Genomic DNA, 23,022 nt, shown 5'->3' on the forward strand with positions numbered 1-23,022 from the left:
CAGAATGGAGAGAGGTAAATATCAAAGGCCCCCCCGCCCCAGGGATCTGTACAGGGACCAGTGCTGTTCAATATATTCATACATGATCTGGAAAATAGGGTAAACAGTGAGGTGGCAAAGGTTACAGAAGATACAAAATTTCTCAAAAGAGTTAAGCCTAAGGCAGACGGCAAAGAGTTACAAAAAGGATCTCTCAAAACTGAGCAACTGTACGGCAAAATGGCAAATGACATTCAGTGTTGATAAATGCAAAACAATGCCAGCTACACATACAAAATGATGGGGTCTAGATTCATTCAAGAAAGATCCTGGGAGTATAGTTCTTTGAAACCACTTGCAGAGACTATTCAGCTTGGAAGAGAGGAGTGTGCGTGTGGAATATGATACAGGTCTACAAAACCATGAATGATGTAGAGAAAGAGAGTAAGGAAGTTTTATTTACCCCTTCAGGTAAAACAAGAGCCAGGGGCAACCCAATGAAATTAATAGGCAGTAAGTTTAAAACAAACATAAGTACTTATTCAAACAGCATACAAGCATCCATCCTTTAGAACTCTTTGCCAGGTGATGTTGTAAAGGCCAAAAGTATAACTGGGCTCAAAAAAGAATTAGATAAGTTCATGGAAGATAGCTAACAGCCATTGATTGACTTAAGAAGGTCAGGCATCCAACCATATACTAAGCTTCAGATGACCAGATACTGGGACTGGATGACAGGGGATGGATCACTTGATAATTGTCCTGTCCTGTCAATTCCTTCTGAAGCATCTGGCACCAGCCACTGTCAGAAGAAAGACTACTGAGCTAGGTGGACCAGTGGTCTGACGCAGTATGGACTTTCTTATGTTTAAGAATGACGTGGAACAACCTCAATTTTTCCCTCATAATTAAGACCAAAATCAAAAAGTATTTCCAGCCAAAATCTTCAGTAAACTGGAGCTAAAGTAGAAGCTGTGTATCAGTTTAAATAACATGCCTTGGTATTGTTAGTTTTAGTAAAATTTTATTGAGAGCCAGGAAATTTTAAATAAAGGCAAAACTTTGAAAGACAAACATTTGAAATTATGGAAATGGAGAGTTAAGGAACCCTAAACTATCTTAGGTCTGTGGTCCTATCCGTCACAAACTTGTTTCTAAATTATCTTTTTCATTCTATCAAAACAAGAGTGTAAGAACTATGTACCTTGTGCTGGTGTCCTCCTGCAGTTAATTATACAGAGTGTACACCAGCCAGCTCACTCTTAAAGCTGAGAACATTTTAAACCCCATACAGCTGGTCATCTGTAAAGTCCTATTTTGAGTCCACAGCTAAACTTAAGGGCTAAATTGCTAAAATACAGGATTTCAGATGTTACCTACCTGTGTGAGAGATTTATACTTCTTGGATAGTGTAGAGATGAAGACAGAGAGTGGCAGAAGTGCAATACATGTTTACAATTTCACTATTTTAAACTGGTTTGGGAATAGTTCATGTGAATAAACTACTGAAGTCCATTAGAAACAGCTGAGTGACAGTATAATCCAGTAGCAAGCATGGGATTTGCAGTCAGGAGCTCTTGATTCCAGCTCTTCTGTTGATACTTTTGCAATCTTAGAGAAGTCACTCACCTCTGGTTGAAATTTAGCCCTCATGTAACTGACGAATGGAATGATCCCTACCTCATATACACATTGAGTATTAACATGTTACTGCACTTTAATGCTATTATTGCACAAGATAAAAAAAGCCAACGTTGTCTGCTTTATTTATTTTAAGTTCACCACATAAGGCAACACAATCTGTCATTAATGGATTAACATTGATAAAGCCAGAGTGCTTCGCTGTTCTCCGTTGGAATAAGTGAGATGTTTTGCACAAATATACATGAAAAACAGCTAAAGTTACTCCTATCTCCTATAAGCTTTTAAGGGAAAAGAAATTCACTGGACTAGTTAAGCCATTCAAAGCTAATGTGCCCTTTACTTTTCAAGATAGCAATTCAGAGCACCAGAGTACATCTGATTTTCTTAAAACAGTAGCTAGGTGCTAAAGAACCTCTCTTGTGTAGTTCAGTAGAGCAACATCCCAGCTCTAAACTCAGCTACGAGTGGTGAACTATCCAGTTTGAAAATATCAGCCAGCCAAAAACTAGTTTGGAAAAGATAGTTTTTGACAGATAGTGTTGGTAGTTTGCCAGTTACTTTGGCTACTGAAGAAAACTCAAAGTTTAAGTGTTGTTATTTGGTTACATAAGACAGTAGCAGACACTTATTAACACTATATATTTATGAATAAATACTGGCTACACTTTAACTCATGCTGTACATCTGTGTATCATCTACGGAAATTTGTAAACATTAAGCCCTCTCTGCTGTGATATCCGTTGCACAAACTAGCAGATAAGGTGCAGCTCCTTCCCAAAGGCTGTCAGACAGGATGCAGATCAGTATGACTACCTCAGGACACAAACAGGGTAGCAGTTTCTGCATGCCACGATGCTCCAGTCTATTCATTGCATTAATATTTGACTAAGATAAAACTATGCATTTTTCTCCTTTCCCAGATACCACACATCTTACACTACAGAACAACAGAGTCATATACAGTACACATGTTCCTTATTTAACTAAGCAGAGCACATCTGGAAGGGCTTGAAGGCCACTTGGTTATCTTCAGGTTGCATGTCAAAGCCCCAAGATAAAGATTTTTATAGTCTGCATTTGCTGCTCATTCAGGGAGATGTTTCACAAAAGTCACCGCTTTTAACTAAGAGCAACTGAAAAATCTTTGTAGGAAGAAAAATCCTGCACTGGTTGCACTATAATACTGTAGTTAATGGTAATGGTGGCATGTTACAATAAGAGCCATGGACATGCTGTTTGTAATTGGTTTAGATCTGATTTGCGGCCAAAATAAGCTTTATGGTAGCACATAAGTTACCATGCCATAACATAAGTGTATATACTTCTGAAGTGCGTAGGGTTAGGAAAAGCCTTTCTTCCTTTTAATTTTTTTCTGCTCAAGGAGCCCACAACTCCCCAAACCCGTCACTAGTAAACACACAGAGCACACTCCTGAACTCTTAAAGGTTTTGTGTGTATTGAAATGATCTGCGTTATCATATTCTTTGGTTGATTTCACCATTCATTAAAAATAATTTATTGAATGCAAAAATTGCACTCAGTAGTGTCCAAGCCTCAATAAAAACTGAAGCAGCAGCATTTTCGCTTCAGTGACCTATTGGTCCTCCCAAATCCTAGAAAACCATGCATAATAACCTATATTTTCCAACAAAAAAAAGGCTTAAAATGATATAAATTATAAGCCAAGCCCACAAGAGCTACAGTAGACTATTTCAACACAAGAAGCAATTAAATTGTTAAGATCCATTGCCTCCCAAACAAGCTGTAGAGCACGAAGCATTCTTTTTCATAAAGGGGTGGGGGGAAGTTACACCTTTGAGTGCCTGGGCTAAAGAAAATTTTAAACTAATGAGATTCTAATAGGGGATGGGAAGCAAGTAGGAGTGTATCATGCTGCTGCAACAGATAGCTATTGTAACCGAAGAGACAGGGCCACAGCCCTGGAGTGTTTGCTCATGAATAGCAGGCTCTATCAGAGAAAGGATTTATTTTGTTGAGTATTTAAATATTGGCATCATGGGACTGATATGGAGAAAAGGAAAACCAGCGTAAGGGTTTGGGTTTTTTTTTTTGTTGGTAATGCTAATGTGACTTCAGCAAGGGATAACACAAGTCTAGAGATTGCCTTCTTTGAGCTGAACTTTGTGCTGTAACTTAAACAAGCATGTAGTGTTGTGAGAAAGCCACAGATTCATACAGTAGGCATTACAGAGAGCAGAACAAATCATCCGACAACAGAGTTACCTTCCCCCCTCCGACTCGTGCAACCTCCTCCTCATTTCTTGGCAGGAATTTGTGGTGCGTGTACACATCACAAAGGAGGTTTCACAAACCATTTCAACAGGATGCATTCTGTCATGGCAAAAGAGTCTATCCTGTGGCCATCTTGAGGGATACAGCTGTTGGAAGCCATTATGGGAGCAGTGGGCCAAGGCTGAGCTCCACATGATGGGTGAGCCAGATGACCTCAGAACTCTGATCACCTTCCTCACTGGGGCGGATTGGAGCAGCCAGATTTTTAAACTCATGCTTCATTTTAAAGCTCACGGTCACTTCGCCCTCTTCTTTCTGTGGAGTAACTTTGATGAAAACTCCCACTTTGTTGGCCTTTCTGAAGGCTACAATGCTGCAAGATAACAAGCAGCATATTAGATCAGCAAGTCTCAAGCAGCTTCTCTCTTTATGGGACTGATGCAACATCTCTGGACAGATCTTTAAGTTATTCTAATACCAACTAGTAACTATACAATTTTTCAAGTATTACTAGTGGTTGTAAACTCTGCTTGAAAAAAGTTAGCATGATTCTCCAGAGAACAGACTGCCGGAACAGCTGTTTTCTATCTGCAAGCTGACATTGCAGTGCACAACCTATATAGAAGTGAATGTTTTTTGAACAATCCATACCACAGACTGAAAAAACAGAACTCCTACATTGCTCAAGCTTGACAAAAGCCTATGTGCTGAGGAAGAGTAAAAGAAGAGGAGGCTGCTGAATATAAGCAAGTACTGCATGCCAAGTTATCCCCCAGACATGAAAGATGGAAAACTCACTCAGGGTCATCTTGAAAATCTTGAGGTTCTGCCAACTCGTCATATTCTGCTGCTGCATCTTTGCCAGCTAGGATTAGCTCCTTGGGAGGAACCACCACCTGCAAAAAAGAGTATGGAGAAGAACAGTGCTGAACCACCATCTGCATATCTAGCATCAGAGTAGGCGCTCCCTTCTGAAGGCTAGTCAAGCAAGGGGGCACCACAGCGGGAAAGAAGAGTCCTCTGGTTTTCCTCCTTATCCAGTGGTCACTATCACACTTTTCCCTTGGATTAGAAAGTTACATCTTCTGAGTTATGGATGCTGATAATAAACTTGTTGAAGGTGATTCACAACTGTTCTCAAATTGTACAATGGTGATATTAATGCACTAGGTTTAAGGTTTAAACCACCCACATAAGGAGCATGACACATGGCTGAGACTGATGTACATGAATCCTCCTGTAGCTTATGAGAAGTTGGGTGCTGCTCAACCCAGCCCAGCCCATATGAAAGCACAGTGCACTGGAATAGGTCTCTGCATTATCAGATTGTACAGCAAGAAGGTGCAATACCTTAGCAGTACTGTTGATGTCATCACTGTCTCCCTCCTCACACTCCATCAGTGTGACATGGGTGAGGTTTTCCACTGGATTGGTCAGAGTCAGAAGAACTTGGCTCTCCTAGTGAGATACATAGGCAGGATGCACAGTTTAGGAACCAATTATACCGAAAAAGCAGCTTTCATTTTTAGAGTTCTGCTTTCTAGAACTGACCTCCAGCTGGCTAATGTTGCATTCAAAACGATGTCACATTAATTCCCTGAAGATCTACAGAATACTTTGCTGCTGTATACCATCCATCCTCCTCATGGGACGTACGTATTCAAAAAAAGGATGCTATGCCATGTTACACTTATGAAGGGCACTTCCACCTCACTATTACAATTTTAGAGTGTGAAAAAGTATGTTAGGAATTTACTCTGACTCGCAACTCAATTAGCTCTCATTTCTGGTACATCTGTGACATTCACCAGTATCATACTGTACTGTAGTCAACTCATTCAAAGTGAAAAGATCTCTTACCCACCTCATCCCAGACCAAGATAAGGACAGCACCGGTAGATCTTGCCATCCCTTAGTTATGGTACCTTCTCTGAACTGCAGTAGTTGCTGTTTAACTCCATTCCATTTAGCTATGATATATGAAGCTAATGCCACCACAAACTTAGTCCTTAATCATGTCAGAGGACCTTTTTAAAATACTGTGGATCCACCATTCACACTCTACTTTTTACCCTAAGGGGACATGAAAAGAGAAGCACTGACCTTCATGTAGCGCAGGTTGGGAATGGACATGATCCTCACCTCAGGGATGTAGTTGCTACAAATGAAAGACATAACGTGAGTCTGCTCTTACCAAGTGCTCTTTCTGTCAGGAGTCCACCTACACAGTCAAAGATATTCATCTGACTTGTTTAGACTGTATGCTTTGGTTTGTTTAAAAAGATACATTTCAATCAAAAGGATTATACAGAACAGACAAATCCAGTGCTCTGTAAATATCTCCCATCAACTACAACCTTATTTTGTAAACAAGAGATAGTGCCTTTTTCAGATTGTTCAACTCTTAGTGAATTTCCTTTTGCTTTTTGATTAAAGTAGAATTTCAAAAAACAAATGTAACATTGTTCTAGAAAGTTTTAAAGGGAATTATTAACTGACATTAAGATCACTTGCTTTAAAGAGATGCTGTACAGCGAAGTGCCAAAGGAGCTCCTAGTAATACTGCACTGAGGATAACCTCACAGTACGTACCCTCCAGGTAATTTTAAAACACATACCTACGCTGTAATTGTCCCCAAAAGCAATGGATTCTACCTGAAACCTGTTTATGCTAGGATAGCTTTTGTGCTCATTTGCATGATGCCACCTAGAACGACATCTCAATGCTGAAGCATCAAAGATCATGTTTTTGCTTAAGTTTTAAATGAAAAAGTCACAATTTTTCAAGGCTGATGCTTGTAGATCTACTTAATCTTTGGTAACACTCTCTCTACTGCTGCCTACAACATTCTGCTAGATATATTAAAAAAAATTCTTGGGTTACTTAAGGAAACAGTGCATGAGCATGTGTTTCCACAACTAGTTTCAGTTACCATGTTATTTTTTACATCCCCCGTTATTCCTGAATTTTTAACATCAAGACCACTGCTAGGCCTAAAAGAAGGTAGGTTTTTAACTAGATATTAATATACAGCAAGATACTGCTCCCCCCATCCATTCCCAGCATACTCACACAGCAACCAGTTGGATTTTGAATTTGATGGATGTTGGATTGAATTCTGGTTTACTCAGATTATGTTCACATTTCTAAAAGAGATTAAAAGATATTATAAACATCACCAAAGCGCACACTGTGTACAGCCAGACAATAAAGAATAGGAACTGCAAGTATCACAGTTTGGATGTTCTATTTACTAATTCAGTTGGCCTAAGGGTCTAGTACACACAAATCGTCCTGAATTTGGTCTAGGCATTTGGTCAAAATTCTGATAAATTGAAAATGTCCAGTTCCAGTGCTATCTTGAAAACTTAAGAATTTGGATTCTCTCCCCATTTTCAAAAAACAAATAGACAAGCAACTACATAATGCAAGACTACAACCTCATCACAAATCTGCACTAAACTGGAGTTACTACAACCCTTTCTTTCAGATGAAATTAAACTGTATTCTTATTTGTTGTTAATATGTAGCACCTAGATATCATTTTACATCTTCAAAATATGAACTAATTAATCCTCAGCAATTCTGAAAGCTAAATAAAGATTATTCCCATTTGCTAGATGGAAAACAGATGTGTTGCCCAAGGTCATATAGTGAATCATCGGCAGAACCAGGATATGAATTCAAGATTTCCTGGTTTCTAAGCTTGTTCTCAGTCCTCTGCTCTTCTGTTGGGACACTGGTTGAAATGTCAAAGGGAATCAGTATTCTGCACTGGGGCATATCAATGGTAACCGACTTTCCATGTTTACTGACTAGGTTTGCTGTTTGTTTTTTTTTTAAACAAAAGGCCATTTTATAATACCAACTACATAAGCTACTCCCAATCGAACAGCTAGTTAAGGCATTTAAATCCAGATTTTTGAAGGTATTTAAATCCATAAAGATGCAAACGGGGGATTTTCAGACATGCCTAAGCAAGTCGTCCCTGGGAGTTAGGTGCCTATCGGCTTCTTTCGGCACCTTTCAAAAATCCACCCTTAATCTCCAGCCACAGGCCTCACCCTGCCCTACAGCTTTAGTGGGCTTATTCTGCTTCACCAGGCCCTGATCTAGTTGGTTGTTAGACCTTTTCTTATTTCATGATCCTTTAGCACTACTGTGGGCTGGAACTTTCAGAGACAAAATGCAGTTGCAAGTTAGTTTTCCAGTTGGGTCCCCACATTTAGGATTCCAAAGCCTAGGAAAAAGCTACTCTCTGTATCCGGTTACCTACCCGACAGCGCAGTGAGCGTTTGATCAGAAGGTGCTTATGGCGTGGGTAGAGCTGGGAAGCACAGATTGGCTGGAAGTCAGGCTGCAGAAGACGTTGGTGCAGGGTAGTCACTGGGCACATATTTGAAAACAAAAATCCAGGTTTACTTCTCAACTAGAATCACATTAAATCATGCAGTGTGTTTGAGACTAGGTATACTTTTGCTACATTTAAGGAACTTTACATCACTGCTCCAGTAATTCAGTAATTGTCCTGATCAAAAAAAATTAAGATTTCCAGTAGAGTATGGACACAAAGATAGGACAGCTGTACAAAGAAAGAGCAAGGCCCAGGCGCTGTAGACATAGGTATGATAACGATGACAGCGAGCCATAGAACTGGGGAGCAGACTTCTAAAGCCACTGCATGACTATTCAAAATGTTTTAGGCATAAATAGGAAATAGCACTTGATCACAGCCTTGAAAAATATTACTCCACCAGGGAAAATACCATTTTCTTTGCTTTTTTCATTATCAAATCAGTTGGGCAGTGCACTGTACAAGGAACAGTCTCTGATCCAAGGATTTTGCCCAGGTCAGATTCATGCACCAGATTACTTAAAAGGTGTATTCCTAAAATAGTGCAGATTTCTTAAACATTTGCTTTTGTGGATTTGAAAGGAGAGGATGGACATTTGGCACAGTGCGTAAGTAGCATAACTCAAAATAGAAAATCTAGATTATTGTTTGAACTTCATATTTTACACTATTCGCTCCCAAACTTCCTCAGCCAATTTACAATGACTTGCCAATGGAGGAAAACTCCAGCTAAATAATCCAAGAGAGCGTAGATAAACTATTTAAAACTTATGCCAAAGTAATGCACAATTGTTATTATAAAGCTCGGTGTACAAGTCTACTCCCTATCAGCACAGCTATTTCCCTCATTTCCTGTTATTACTAACAAGGACATCTGCTCTTTTCCTCCTCCAAGTGCTGCCAGTTTTCCAAAGCAAACAAAGTCATTAACAAACTGCAATCACAAGGATACAAGAAGACAGGTCTGACTTTTCAGACGCTCACTTCAACTTTTCTTATTAGACAATGAAGTCTGACCTTAAGCAATTAATGCTGTAATTTAAAAAGCCAGAGATTTCATCATTCTTTACTAAGTTGCATCACTGCACCACCTGCAGCAATACAATTAATAAAACCATGCAAACATTAAAAACCCAGAAGGATCATTTAATGTGCACAAAGTCTAGGCTGTTCTCAACAGTTAGCTGGTAAGCACCAGCACAAGAAACAAAATGGAATATTAAGCCATTACCCTCTGTTAGATTTATTGGTCTTGTGTAATAATCCTCAGGCAGAGGTTCCACTTCTTCTACAGCATCAGCGGGCTCAATCTTTATCTCCTTCAGGTCCTCTCCTTCTTTCAGACTAAAGCAAAAAAAGTAAAGACAAATTAGGGAGTCATTAAACATGGTACACCTTTAATGACTGAAAACATTATACCATAATAAAGTGTCGGATTACACTCAAAACAAAAAAAAACAAACAGCGTTAAGGCTGAGATTCCCTCTTAACTCATATCCCTGTCTGAACTGACTTTCATTAACTTCTATTCAGAAATCTATGCAATATCTAGGAACAACAGGGTAAATTACAGGATGAGCGACCGCATGGAGATGGAGTAGTGATCTCACTCCCTCTGCCCTGGCATTTTACATGATCCCATCTCTCCATCTACTCTAGAGATGAAGCCCTTTTCCAACAATATCAGATAACTCATCCATCTCTCTCAATTTACACCTTTATTTTCCTGTTTATCCCTTTCATCCCTCCCACTGACAATGTGCCAAACTCTGAAAACTCACGATAGTCCAGAAAGAGCACTGATGGACATCCCAGGCCTCTGACGCTGGAGTCTGGTTCCAAGGCCGTATTTGTCCTACAAGGAGGAAAACAGTACCACCAAATCCAGATCCGCTGTCTGTCGGGACACAAGCCTACAGCAAGCTTGAGCCTGCGACAGCATGACAAGTATAGGGTGCCAAGCAAATGAAAGCAAACTGAAACTTTCTTAATTTGCAGATTTTCTCTGCAAATCTTGTTGGTAAAACACTTGTGGGCCAGGAGGGGCCGAAGAATACTGCCAAAGTTTTGTCAAACTTTAATTCTTTAACCACTAGGCTGAACAACTACAATGTGCTGAACTCAGTTGTACTCTTGAAGGCAACTCAGTTATAGTTAGCGCAGAAGTGGGTAAGTGTGAGCACATTACAGACTAAAACACTTTGCACTGCCACCAGAAATAGATGGAGAAAGTGGCATACAGATTAAAGTTCTAGCTGGCATGCGAACTGGCTACCTAAGTCTACCCACTTCTAGGAATGACCATAATGGGCAAGGACAGCTGAGGTGCTCACTGACTTACTAGATCTCAGCTGGAGACAGGATGCTAAAGGTGGAGGACCTGCTGCTGTGAGGCCTAAAGAACCTGACTTCTCAGACCTTCAAGGGACTGCTGCAAGGCTCATCCAATAGGCAAGAATTTGCTTCACCTGGAGCTAAATGAGAGGTTTTCATCTGATGGGTTGGGCTGATTGGTAGGAAGATTATTACTGACACCCATACTGGGCAGCCATGTTAGTCTATGCAGGGACTGCCTCTTAGCCAATGTGATGGAAAGTGCTATTTTTCAAACATGTTATGTGTCTGAGGGCCAAAGAAAGAAACCCTATGCTATTAAATTACAAGCTTTATAATGAAGCTCAGAATGATGTTAAAAATCAAACTGGGCTGGACTTCAGACACACTATTGGTATGTGAGTGGTTTCAATTTGCACTACAAGAGCTTTAACACTAACAGAAACTGAAGAGACTTACCACTACGTGTATTGTGTGTTGCTGTGAAGAGCCCCCAAAAAAGCAGCAGGTAGCAACGGAGACAAAAAATGCAGCCATAAGACGAGAGCAAATGAACAGAGCAGGCTGGTTATATAGTTAACCGACAGGTTGCAAGCATACAGAGCCTTGTTCTGCTAAATGAAGTAAGCATCTCTCTAGCAGTTACAAGAAATGTACTATTCAGGTCTGATAAGACTGTTAAGCCCAACTTCAGTTAAGACTTCTAGCAGATAATCAATGTGTGTCAATCCTGCATTAGGAGGCCAGGTGGCAAGTATGAGATGAATGGGCGTACAGAATTGTATGGAGAAGTATTAACCCTGGTATCCTGGCTAAATTCCAACTCTGGCATTTGCGTTCTCTCTAACCTTCCCCTATATAGTTTCAAAATATAAAGATTCTTCCTATCCTTTAAAAAACACCGGCGTGTTACACAGGAGCAGAACTGCTGCAATGTCCTCACACAAAAAGCAGCTGCATTTCACTGCTAGCTGAGCTGATCCCTTCACACACCGTCTGTGCAGTAGATTATGAGATCCTTCAGGGATTATTAGCTGCAGGGCCTGGGAACTAGTGAAATTCTTGGATGGAAGATTACTGATCCCCTCCCCCCGAATAGGCCTGAGTGACTAAGTATAGGTTCTTTACTTCAAATCCTTCTTGACAGATTTCCTTCCTTTTTTCTGGCAGGCACTATTATCCATCTAATTTTCAAAACTGAGGCAGTAAAGAAGCCCTGCCCCTGTGCTCCACTGTTTCTACTCTAGGAGCATCACCGTCCCAGCTCACCGAAAAGGCCAATGGCATGTAGTTTCGGCGTCGCACCAACTTCTTACGGTCCCGCTCAATCTTCTCCTTCTGAGCCAGCTGCTGGTAATACTCAACCAGTTTGTTAATCTGAAGGGAAAAAAGGACCAATTACGTGCTGTGTGAAACACTGTGCCAGACAGGCCAATGGCATTCATCCATCTGTTGGGTTCCCCTTCCCATAAAGTATTTCCTACCATTGCCAATACTGGTTTTATTTGGAAGGAAATACATTGAGGAAGCGTAGATGTCTCTCAGTCTTACCACACAATGGCCAACAGGAGCAGAAGTTTCATTGCTCCTCAACACCCTCTACCATGGCTCATCTTAAGATCAATTCTATCATAAAAATAACACATTATCCCACTTTCACTTCCCAGCTACCACAGTAATGGAGACGTTTTTCAGGCTATTGGGTGGAACACACAACACTCTCCAAAGTCATGGAAAATACAGCATGGCCAGTTGAGAACAATTTGGTGTTGAAGTACAACTGGCAATCTCCTTCTCAGAGCCCAACGTGTTTAATAGAGGATGAGGATAGTAACATATATTATGTTGGGGACCAGGAGAGCTCCAGGCCTAGAAGAGGGGATGACCAGGAAACAATGTCTGTTCACATAGCCAACAAGCATTTTTTCAAAACAATTTGCATGTTAATTAAAATAAAAGTGTTCCTGCCAAGTTAAGATCCCTCCTTTCAATGTAGTTTCAATTCTTGGAACTTAGTTTCTGTGTGTGGAACTTTCAGACGAAGTCCAAGAAAGCAAAGTCATGTCTGATCTATGCCATTAAATATTCATGTTTGCAGCGTCGTTGTAGCTGTTGGTCCCAGAACATTAGAGAAATGAGGTGGGTGAGGTAAAATCTTTTATTGGGCCAACTTCTCTTGGTAAAAGAGACAAGCGTTTGAGCTTACACAAAGCACTTCTTCAGGTCTGGGAAAGGTACAGCTAATACAAGGTGGAACAGATTGTTACTATAAGTAATTAACACACATTGTAATAGACCCTTCAAAGTGAAGTGGCCCCTTAACATCTCTGCAGTTGTAGGACTGAAAAGGGGGGTTAAAGGGTTACAGATTGTTGTAATAAGCCAAACATCCAGTGTCTTTATTAAGACCAGAATATTTAGTGTCTAGCCACGTTATGAATTTAAGTTCCCAGGCTCATCTTCTGAAGGTGGTGTGCAGGTTTCCTTTGCAGATGAGGACTAAGAAGCCAGCTACGGAGCGATCTCTTTGTGAAAAGTGTTCACTCACAGGTGATATGGTGTTTTTGTCTTATTTTTCTGTGAGAGTTCATTCATGAGCATAGTGATTGTCTCATTTCACCCACATAGTTGTTGCTGGGGCATTTAGTGCATTAGAGGACAGACACCATGTGTTGTGACAGGTATGTGTAGGACCCATGGATCTTGAAAGGTGTGTTGTGGGGATGTATTGCTCATCAGAGCAATGGAAATGTGTCTACAGGTTTTTCATCTATGTTATGTTAAACATTCATGGCACTTTTCATAAGGGTATTGGTTTGGCCCTAACATTTCCCTGACCACACATGCTTTGTGCCAGTTGGTGGCATTTCAGCAGCGTTCATCTGAATGTAGTTTGCACAGAACTTTGGGATCTTTCAGGACAAAAGGCACTATATAAAATATTACACTGCGGTAGGATTTGGCAGTCTCCAAGGGGGTCTCCTTCTGCTGAACTCAGCTAACACGCTGATGTCATGACTACATGTAACCACAGTTGCTTTCTCAGGAATAACTGAGATGCAAAAATTCACTGATCCAAAAGTAAGACCAGAGCCTCTCTGTCCTATGCCACCCTCCTAAGGTTTAAGCTTTACCTCTCCCCTTCACTTACCCTCTCTGTATGTGGATTCTCCGGCTCCTGCCAACCACCACTGGCTAAAACAAAACAAAAATACAACAGTCCTCAGAACTAGAAGAGTCTCATGCTTAATACTCTGGGCAGCTAGAACAACTGTTCCTAAGACTCAACATCCATGTTTTCCATGACAAGGCTGTAGATGAGAAGTTGTAGGCAAAGTTTCCAATTTTTTCATGATAAATCTTGCCTGTTTGTTGTAATAAGATGCTTGTTTAACACTAAAATCCCACACTAGCAGCTGCCACCAACAGCAGCACAGATCATGTGAAACGCTATGCTGAAATCTTGGAAAGATCCAGGAGGTTCCTCTATTTGGAAGGCTATTCACATGAAGCTTCATGGAGAAGTAGCTTACTTGATAAGTTTTTATATAGCATTTTAAACCCAATAATATGCTTGTAAAGAATCACATTATCTACAGCAAAGGGCCCACCTGGTGCTATTTATGTAGTTGACAGGAGATGTAATTATTTCACAAGTCATATTCTTTGGCAATCACAGTGTCCTTCCAGATGAATTAATATAGACTAGTTTCCACCTCTACCCAAAGTATCCCCGAAGATGTCTCAGTGTGAATAAGAACTGTTGATTAAGTTTTAAAAACCGTTCCATAAATGAGTCCCAGATTTGGATGCCACCTGCCAGTTTACATAAGGTCACTGATGAATCATAAGCTGATCTTACTCCCTTCATAGCATGATTAAAATTTCTATTAGTCTAATCATACAGTATTAAAACAATTATTTACAGTACTTTAATCGTGAAATGAAACACAAGAAAATTAAATGATACAAACGTAAATAAAACCCATGCACTAGGAAGAGTGTGGTAATGATTTAGTTACATGTCAGCCAAACCCTAAGGACTATAATATAAAATAGAGAGCTTAAATTCGTATTAGATGGCAAGACTAAGAGATCCAAAAATAAGTTTCCGTTGCAGGACAAACTCCACATAGCCTATCCACCACTTTGACATCCAATATTTTTAAATGCAACACGCAAGTGTGTTAGGCAAGTAACAAATAAACCACAGTGTCCCTGTCCTTCAGAGTTTGCAACTGAAGGTCCCAATCCTGCACTCACTCTGAACTATAGTCAGTGGTTCTGGGCAGGCACAGGGATCTGCCTGTGTCAAGTCAGCTCCAGGATTGTGGCTTAACAGTCTAATCTAACCAGTAAAACTGTGCAGATTCTATAATTACTATATTCCCTGCTAGGCAAGGGATTTAATATATAAAATTGAAAAATGCCTTGAAAGGAAAACCTAAATTCAAATACTGACTCTAAAAAGGCTTCAAAATATTCATATTTTGACATCTTAATAGAAGTGCAAGTTTACAGAAGTGATGGAGTTATAACGTACATCACACATCTGTGCTATCAAGCTGATCTACTTAAGAATCTGAAATAACGGTAGTTTGTTATACAGAGAACAGTTGTGATTAAGGGGGAAAAAAGAGTTCCTAGTTCAATTGGATCTTTTACACTATTGTAGAACAGGGCAAGAAGTACCATTAACTAATTAATCTTAACACTTCTCAATCTGGAGAGTTCCTAAGTGGCAAGATCACTTTTTATCAAGAGGATGGGGTATCCAGCTTAGACTCTGTGGGTAAGATTTATTAGGGTAACACGCACAACAGATCTGGGAGCAATTTTTGTTATTTAATATAGCCAAACAAATGTTCTCTTCCAGCATTACTCACTGTCCTGTCTAATACTGAGTTACTTACCAACAGACTTATCTGCCATGCCCACATCTCTGGAAGTCCAGCGGCAAAATCCACAGGCCAGGTAATATGCTTTCTTCATTGTAGTCTTGGCTGGGTCATCAGGAAGTGGAGCAGGAATGCTTGTCGCCCTGGTGGAAAGTGTGTGCATGCAGCATGGGCAATCAAAACAGTTGGCACACCTGTCAAAGACAAGGGACAGTCACGAGACTGAAAGATCCTTGACAGAACCCTAGTGTTACATAAGAGTCTTAGAGAAATGTTCTCAAAGAACAGCAACTCAGAACTAAAATGTGCCTTTTTGGTCTCACACAGCAGCTTAAGAAAACATTATGCTCACATAGATTCAATAAAGGAAGGAACAGGATTTCATAAAGTCAGCCAAAGGGTGGACAGAATGAGCTGGTAATACTGAAAAACAGTACTGGGGATCAAGTATCAGAGGGGTAGCCGTGTTAGTCTGGATCTGTGAAAGCAGCAGAGAATCCTGTGGCACCTTATAGACTAACAGAGGTTTTGGAGCGTGGGTATTCACCCACGAAAGCTCACGCTCCAAAACCTCTGTTAGTCTATAAGGTGCCACAGGATTCTCTGCTGCTTAGTACTGGGGATGTAAGTTCATTCCAAAGCTCATCTACAACATATAAACGTGATGGCAGATGAACAAAACATTATTATATTGCCAAAAATTATACATAGCACTTCACAGTAAGACACATTCACTGTCCACAGGGGGTCACAATGTAAGTAAGACAAAATTTAGGATAACAGTTCAGGAGAGGAAGACTGAGAAACTCAGGCATTATGGTGATGGGGCCGAACTGTACATAGATGAGTCAGGGGATTATTAATGTTGGAGAAAAGATTGCTCAAAGTAAGGAGCTTTAAAAAGGAGAGATTTAAAGGAGGAGACATTGCAGTACAGAAGCAGCCAACCTTACCTATTCTTCTTCAACTTAGCTTCAGCTGATGGCATATTTTCTAGGCAACTGGGACAATAGTGAGAGTCCACCTGGTGAACAACAGACAAAGAAGTCACTTCATCTCTCATGATGCATGAATTTCTGGACAGGACAGCAGCAGCTGAAACCCTTTGCTGCATGATTTCAAAATGTTTTATGGAACATAACAGCAATGTGAAGTCAGTGAAGATATAAGACAGATGTCTGATGTTTGAAATTTTTCAGCCTGGCTAGGCAAGGAGTTTCTCCTTAGTACCTTCCCACAGAAGAGGGTCTTGTCAAGAACGATTAAAAGCTACTACCTAGGAAACAGGCTAAGTTTAACTGGGCCCTGATATGTTAAAGATTACAAAAGCCTCAAGATGACAGCCATCAGTTTCTGAACTTGAAAAATTAAGTCAGTCAATCATGTACTCTTGCCTTTCATCATTTTCCAACTATATGACTACTCTATTTCCATATATAATCACCATGTGTCTAACTTTATTTTGTCATAATAACTGCATGGGTCAGCAATTAATAACCTGGAAAGTGTTTTATAGCTGTCTTGTATCTTAGAGAACAAATCAATGGGAATATTGTATCTCCTTATACATCTTTTTATTGACAAAGCTGAAATTAACAACTGGTAAGTTATCTGTGAAACTGCTTCAGGTTTTGGACCTTCCAATACAGATTTTTCCTGTCTTAATATGTGATGACTAGCCCAGTCACTGCAATGAAACAGTATGAGATGCAGCCAACTTACTAACCCTTTTACATCGTTAAGAAATGCTGACACATTTGAACAAACAGATGTTTTACTTACATTAGATTATTTCATCTCCACTTTTAAGTGCTTTACAAGTCTTCAGCTACTTCAGAACACAACCAAACCAGTAGCCTGACTCCAGGAATTTTGGCAGAATATCATTTTAAGATTATTTTCCCAACTTTTGGTTAGGATGTGTCAACATATAGCAATTTTTCAAAAAAAAAAACAAAAAAACCAAAAAAACCAGCTGTAATCTGCATATAGAAAACAGTATTTTCCTCACATCTTAAGCCTTTAGTATTTTAGGTTTCATAAAACACAATCAGAGCAGTTTCCTTATGACGTTGTTGCTAAATCCACCTCAGAATATAATTGTCAAGAAGTTGCAGCACTCAAATCAGCAACCTTGGGATTGATACCTCACTAATTAAAATAACTTGTGCAGGATTTTAAACACTTCTCGTGTTTTGTTTGATATAAACATGGTGATCAGGATAGATTTTCAAGTGTCAGCAGTCTCTGGACAAAGGATAACCCATTTATCCATAACCTCAGTTGATCACTGTCTAGATTTTAAGTGTGAAAAGGCCTTCATCTTGAATGACCCTTTTCATTGCTGAAAAAACAAATTCCTGCCTGCAAAAATCTTTGATTTCAAATACAAGGGAAAATGGCTAGTCCAGATGAAAGCAATTTTTTTTTAAAATCCGCAAAACACTAGCTCTGAACCCGGGCTCAGAGCAAGTCCCAGAGGCCAATGCAAGCTTATTTGTGACAGACAATAAACACCATTGTCTCCTGAGAAAGGACACTACTCTATCGTGCTTTGCACTCAGTGCTTTGTCTGGGGAGAGGTTTATACCAGACAACCCCCCACCCCCACCCCCACTGCTCTGAGAGCTTGGGGAGCATCACACCTCCTCCCAGCTTTACAGCGAGGGAAAGCAACCAGGGCAGGCCTCGCCCATGGCCATGCAGCGAGTCCGTGGCATTCAGGAGCTCCCGACCCCCAGGCCAGTGCTCCTCTGTCTACACCCCAGTGGGACCGTGTGCTGTGCCTGCAATGGCAGCAGCCATCCCGGGTTATCCCTGGGCTGCAGGGGGGGAGCAGGAGACCCTCTGGGGCTCAGGCCGTGGGTACCCTGGCCAAGGACGGGAGGTGGGGGAGACTCTGCCCAGGCCACTGGAGTGGGGGGCTTGTTTGGGGCAGATCCCCTCAAAGGTGGAGACGGGGGAGGGGACCCAGCCCACATGAGGCCCGGTGGGTGTCCCCCCCCCGCCATGTAGCTCCCGTCTAGGACATGGGGGAGCCCCCGCCAAGCTAGGCCACATCCCTATAGTCCAGACGGGCCTAAGTAGCTCCCACCCCCATGAATGCACTAGCCAATCAGAAGAAGACGCTGGAAGACAGATAGCGATATAAACCAATCAAGAAGCCAGCCACGCAGCAACCACCCGCCCCCTTGTAGTTGAACCAATCGCAGAGGGCTCCAAAGCTACCTCAACCCGCCCGCTCGTAGACTATTAGCCAATGGGAAGAACCAGAAGGCTTGAAGGGCAGGCGATGTGACCAATAGGCGCCGGGGGACCACCCTCCGGTTCGGCTTGCGGCGGCCCGGCCGCCGGGGTTACCTCGTGGGAGACGCACTCCAGGGAGCGGAGTTCGCTGCAATAGCGGCAGAAGTAGAGCTGGGAGAGCGGCGCGCGGATCTCCTTTTCGCCGCGCACCAAGTACGAGACCCGCTCCGACTGCAGCAGCGACGCCATCTTGGGAGCCGGGGCCCAGCAGCCGCCGCCTCGCCCCCTCACGTGATCCGGGCGCGCGGCACCCACGTGATCACCGAGCCACTTCCGGGCCGGGGAGAGGCACGTGGTGGGCGTTCAAAGCGGGAAGTTCCCAGGCGGGCCGGTAGGGGGAGCTGTGTGCCTTCTCCATGTGGTTCTGGGGGGGGCTCTCTGCAGCGCCTCACCAGGCGATGAGTCTATAGGGGCTGTGGGGGGTTGGCCCCTAGCACCCCCCAGCCAAGCCACACTCCCCCCCACTCCGAGCAGGGGCAGGGCCCGCCCTGTGCCACGCGCCAGGAGGGAGTGTGGCCAGGCTGGGGGGTGCACAGTCCCCCAGCAGCTGCTGTGCCCGTCCTGGGGCGGCTCCCTTGGGTTTCAGGTGAGCTGCCTGCTCTTCGGCTCCGCCGGCTTCTGTTCCTCACCTGGACTCTCACATTTGTGTTATCGTAGCACCCAGCAGAGTGCAGGACTCCATTGTGCTGGGTGCTGTACAAATGCAGAACAGAAAGATGGTCCTGCCCTTAAAGACCATAGGTTCTTACGGGTAAGTTGGTGGCCATGACAGACAGACTGGAAACGCAAGGAGACAATAAGACAAAAGTGTCTAACCATGGAGCACAATGATGCATAGGTGCCGACTTCCCTGCTTTCCCCTGGGTGCTTGACCCCTCCCCTGTCCCCAGCCCCACCTCCACTCCACCCCTTCCATGTGGCCTAGCCCCTGCCCCGCCTCTTCCCACCCCTGTCCCCATTCCAACCCCTTCCCCAAAGTCCCGGCTACAACTTCGCCCCCTCCCTGCCCCTATTCTAACCCAGGGATCAGAATTCACTTGCAGTATTGCCAGCATCAGTCATTCAAAAATCCTGAGTCAGGCCTAAAAAATTGTGAGATTGGCTTTAAAAATAATGAGATTTTTAAAAACTGAGTTCTTTTTATTTGCCTTTTACTTTCTGAGCCTGACTACACATTTTCAAGTTTTTCTGTGCAACCATAATTGCTAGAAACTTTTTTATTTTTTTTAATGAAAACTAAGATCCTCGTGCAGGTGTCATTCCAGGAACTGGGGCTTTAAGAAATACAGCAAAATGCAAGACTTGCAGTAAAATTGTGACAGTTGGCAACTCTGCACTCGATTCTCAGGGTCCAAAGAATAGAGTTTTTGGTTACATGTGCTGCTCTTCATGTCCAAGGTGCCACATATTATATTGCCAGACAATATGTCCTTCAACTCCCAAGAGTGTTGGCTTTGGCTCAGAGTATCTGAAATTACTTTATGAAGTTAGATATTGATTGCAGAGTGACGTACATCAATGATCAGCTCTTAAGCTCTGTGTAATGACGCTGACATGCACAATCGGGAAGGAGAGGTAGGCTGGGATGCTGGGTTCCCCCATTACATTTTATAAAAAGCCTGCTGCCCGGGTACAACAGAAATCAATAACTAAAGTTTATGTGGAACCTAAGCAAGGACAATAAGACACATGGGTACCCATCTCCTAGGCAGCAGCCATCTATCAAATGCTGTTCTTTGGGCTATGTTAACAGAGTTAATGGTGGTGGTGCACCACTGAGGAAATAAACTACACTGAGGAAATAAACAACAAGAAATAAATTACAGTAAATGACAAAATCATCTGAGGAAATAAACTACGAGAAATAAACTACAGTAACTGACAAAATCATTGCCAATCTGCTGAGCCATCTAGTCAGAGATCCTCTTTCATAAATAAGTGATCAAACAAACTTGGTGCCATCATCCGCTCAATGCTAACCAGGCAGAACTGTGCCAGGCTGGGATCTTTTTAATTACAGAGAGCCATCATGTCTGGTGAGTTTCCCTGCCTTTTACAGGAAGTGCCTTAAAAACCCCCAAACTTTCACCATTGCTCAAAACCATGATGAGTATAAACTGGACCGTGAAGTGCCAGAGCTGTTATGGCCAAGCGACTGGCAGTAGCTCCCTGCTGTAACAATGTCGAGAAGCAGAGCAGCTCTGCGCTACAGAAGTGCCTGCGGGGTGGGAGTTTTCTGTTAACGTGTTGTGATGTCCACTGCCAGGAAATTCAGACTGTCTGACTCAGCAGAGCAGGAACATCTTATTTGTAAAACACTTTACTGTTATAAGTGATTTTGGATGAAAAGAACATATGCTCTGGATTTTGTGATGAACTCTGTCATTCAAACAGATTGGCTCTGAAGCTGGAACTCATGTCATTAAAGTGATGTGGTGGCAGTGAACAGTTAATAAACCAGACTTATTTGGTACAACAGGCCTTGGTTTTCACTGCTTTTCTACCTCTAAAATGCAAAGTAACCACACAATGGGTTATCTGTGAGAGTCCCTTGCATCTGTAACTTAATCCGTCATGAATATGTTCCAGGTGGATGCTAAGAGCAGTCCTCGCTAGTGATTGAAGTACGGGATTGGGAGTCAGGATATTTGGGTTCTAGTCTCAGCACTTGCCTTTGACTTGGTGATTCTCTTAACCGCTCCAAGGATCAGTTTCCCCGTCTGTAAAATTAGGAAAATAAGTTACCTCCCCGGGGCATTTTAACTTGTTAATCTTTGCTAAGCGCTTAGAGAGCCTCAAATGGAAGGTTCTGCAGAAGCACAGTGTGTTAGTAAAACAACAAGGAGTCCAGTGGCACCTTAAGGCTTATGCCCAAATAAATCTGTTAGTCTTTAAGGTGCCACTGAACTCCTTGTTGTTTTTGTGGATACAGACGAACACAGCTACCTCCTGACGAGTGTATTATTAAAGTCGCTGATGTGTGCTGGGATTTCCCTGCCACCAGGCTGTTTTTCACGTGTGCTGTTTTGTAATTCTCCACTGGGAAGAGTTGCAGGACAGCGAGAGGCCCAGAAGCACTGTTAGTGGGAAGGTTTCCCACTAGAATCTCCTGGGCTTAAGCCAGCTTCACTAAAGGCAGAAAGTCTCCTGGTCTCCCGACATTCTCATCAAGATGCTTCTCTAGGCATTCCGGCAGGTGGGTGTAGTGATTTCAGGTGGCTTCCTGTTACTCAGACACATTCTGAGGTTACAGTCCCTACCCCCCCTGTATTCTTGTCTACTGTGTTCTCAGTATTTCCCTCCCCAAATTCTTTCCTGGTTTGGTATGAGAGGCTGTTTTCCATCCCAGTCCCTTTGAACTGACCCACTCGGTATTCTTCCTACACCCCCTGGTAGCAATGAAATTCTCCAACTCCATTAACTCTTGATTTGCTTCATGCTGGTGATATGAGACCTAATTGATGCCTTGGTGTAAGCAGGAGCAAATGACTTAAGTGGAGCTGCACCCACTTCTATTTGAGCTGGATGTGGTCCTCAGCGTTTCACTGACAAGCCAAGACCGAACGGGACTTTCTTATGAAAAAGCGGCTTCAGTTTGCCCCTGCCCTCCAACTGTTTGTGAGTCATTTTAAGAACCGATGGAACATTAGGGTTGGCAGCATGATCACCAAATCATGCTCTGTGTACAGCATAGTTTTACACCATCTAAAAGGGAATGGTAGCAAAATGTCCCGAGACAGTGTGATCCAGTGGTTAGAGCACCAGCCTAGCACTTAGGAGACCTGGCGTCATCTCCCTGCGCCTTCTCCGACTTCCTGTTTTACCTTGGACAAGTCATTTGATTTCCGTGGAGGTTAGGAGCTTAAATAGCCTCTCTGTGCTTCAATTTCCCTATAAAACAGGGATACTAGCACTGCCCTGCTTCACAGGGGTGTTGTGAGGATACAGACTGTGAATTGCTCAGATACTAAGGTAATGGGCATCTAAGTACCCCACATAGATAGTCCCTTTTAGGTGTACCTCTTCCATGCTGCGGCATTCTCCTAGAAACATTAGAGCAGGAAAAGCCCTACTAACTGATTCAGTCCCGTCCCACTGCAGGCTTGTTCCCTGCAGTGCATTATCCAGCATCCTTATTGCCAATGTTTCAAGGAGTGAAGCTTCCAGCCTTTCCCTCTGGGGACTAGCTCACAATATCTCACTGCAGGATGCTTATCAGGCTCACTTTTTCCTTTCACCCTATTAGCTCCTAG

The 23,022-nt window shown here is 42.3% G+C and overlaps 1 protein-coding gene across 2 annotated transcripts; it reads right to left on the reverse strand.

Annotated features, from left to right (window-relative positions):
* Window positions 1-983: 983 nt before the first annotated feature.
* DCTN4 (dynactin subunit 4) lies at window positions 984-19,025 on the reverse strand. 2 transcript variants are annotated; one of them, XM_032771936.2, is made up of 14 exons: window positions 18,824-19,009; window positions 16,417-16,487; window positions 15,479-15,657; window positions 13,717-13,760; window positions 11,835-11,942; window positions 11,025-11,045; window positions 10,013-10,086; window positions 9,463-9,575; window positions 8,154-8,263; window positions 6,950-7,023; window positions 5,980-6,034; window positions 5,227-5,334; window positions 4,675-4,772; window positions 984-4,249 (listed from the first exon to the last, which is right to left on the reverse strand). In XM_032771936.2, the coding sequence occupies exons 1-14, from the start codon at window positions 18,956-18,958 to the stop codon at window positions 4,036-4,038; spliced, it is 1,404 nt and encodes a 467-aa protein (XP_032627827.1). In that variant the 5' UTR covers window positions 18,959-19,009; the 3' UTR covers window positions 984-4,035. The 2 variants fall into 2 exon arrangements, with proteins under 2 accessions (XP_032627827.1, XP_032627835.1); XM_032771944.2 differs by lacking the exon at window positions 11,025-11,045 and having other exon boundaries at window positions 18,824-19,025.
* Between the last annotated feature and the right edge of the window lie 3,997 nt (window positions 19,026-23,022).

Source organism: Chelonoidis abingdonii, chromosome 7 (genome assembly GCF_003597395.2).
Source record: "Chelonoidis abingdonii isolate Lonesome George chromosome 7, CheloAbing_2.0, whole genome shotgun sequence".
NCBI lineage: Eukaryota > Metazoa > Chordata > Testudines > Testudinidae > Chelonoidis > Chelonoidis abingdonii.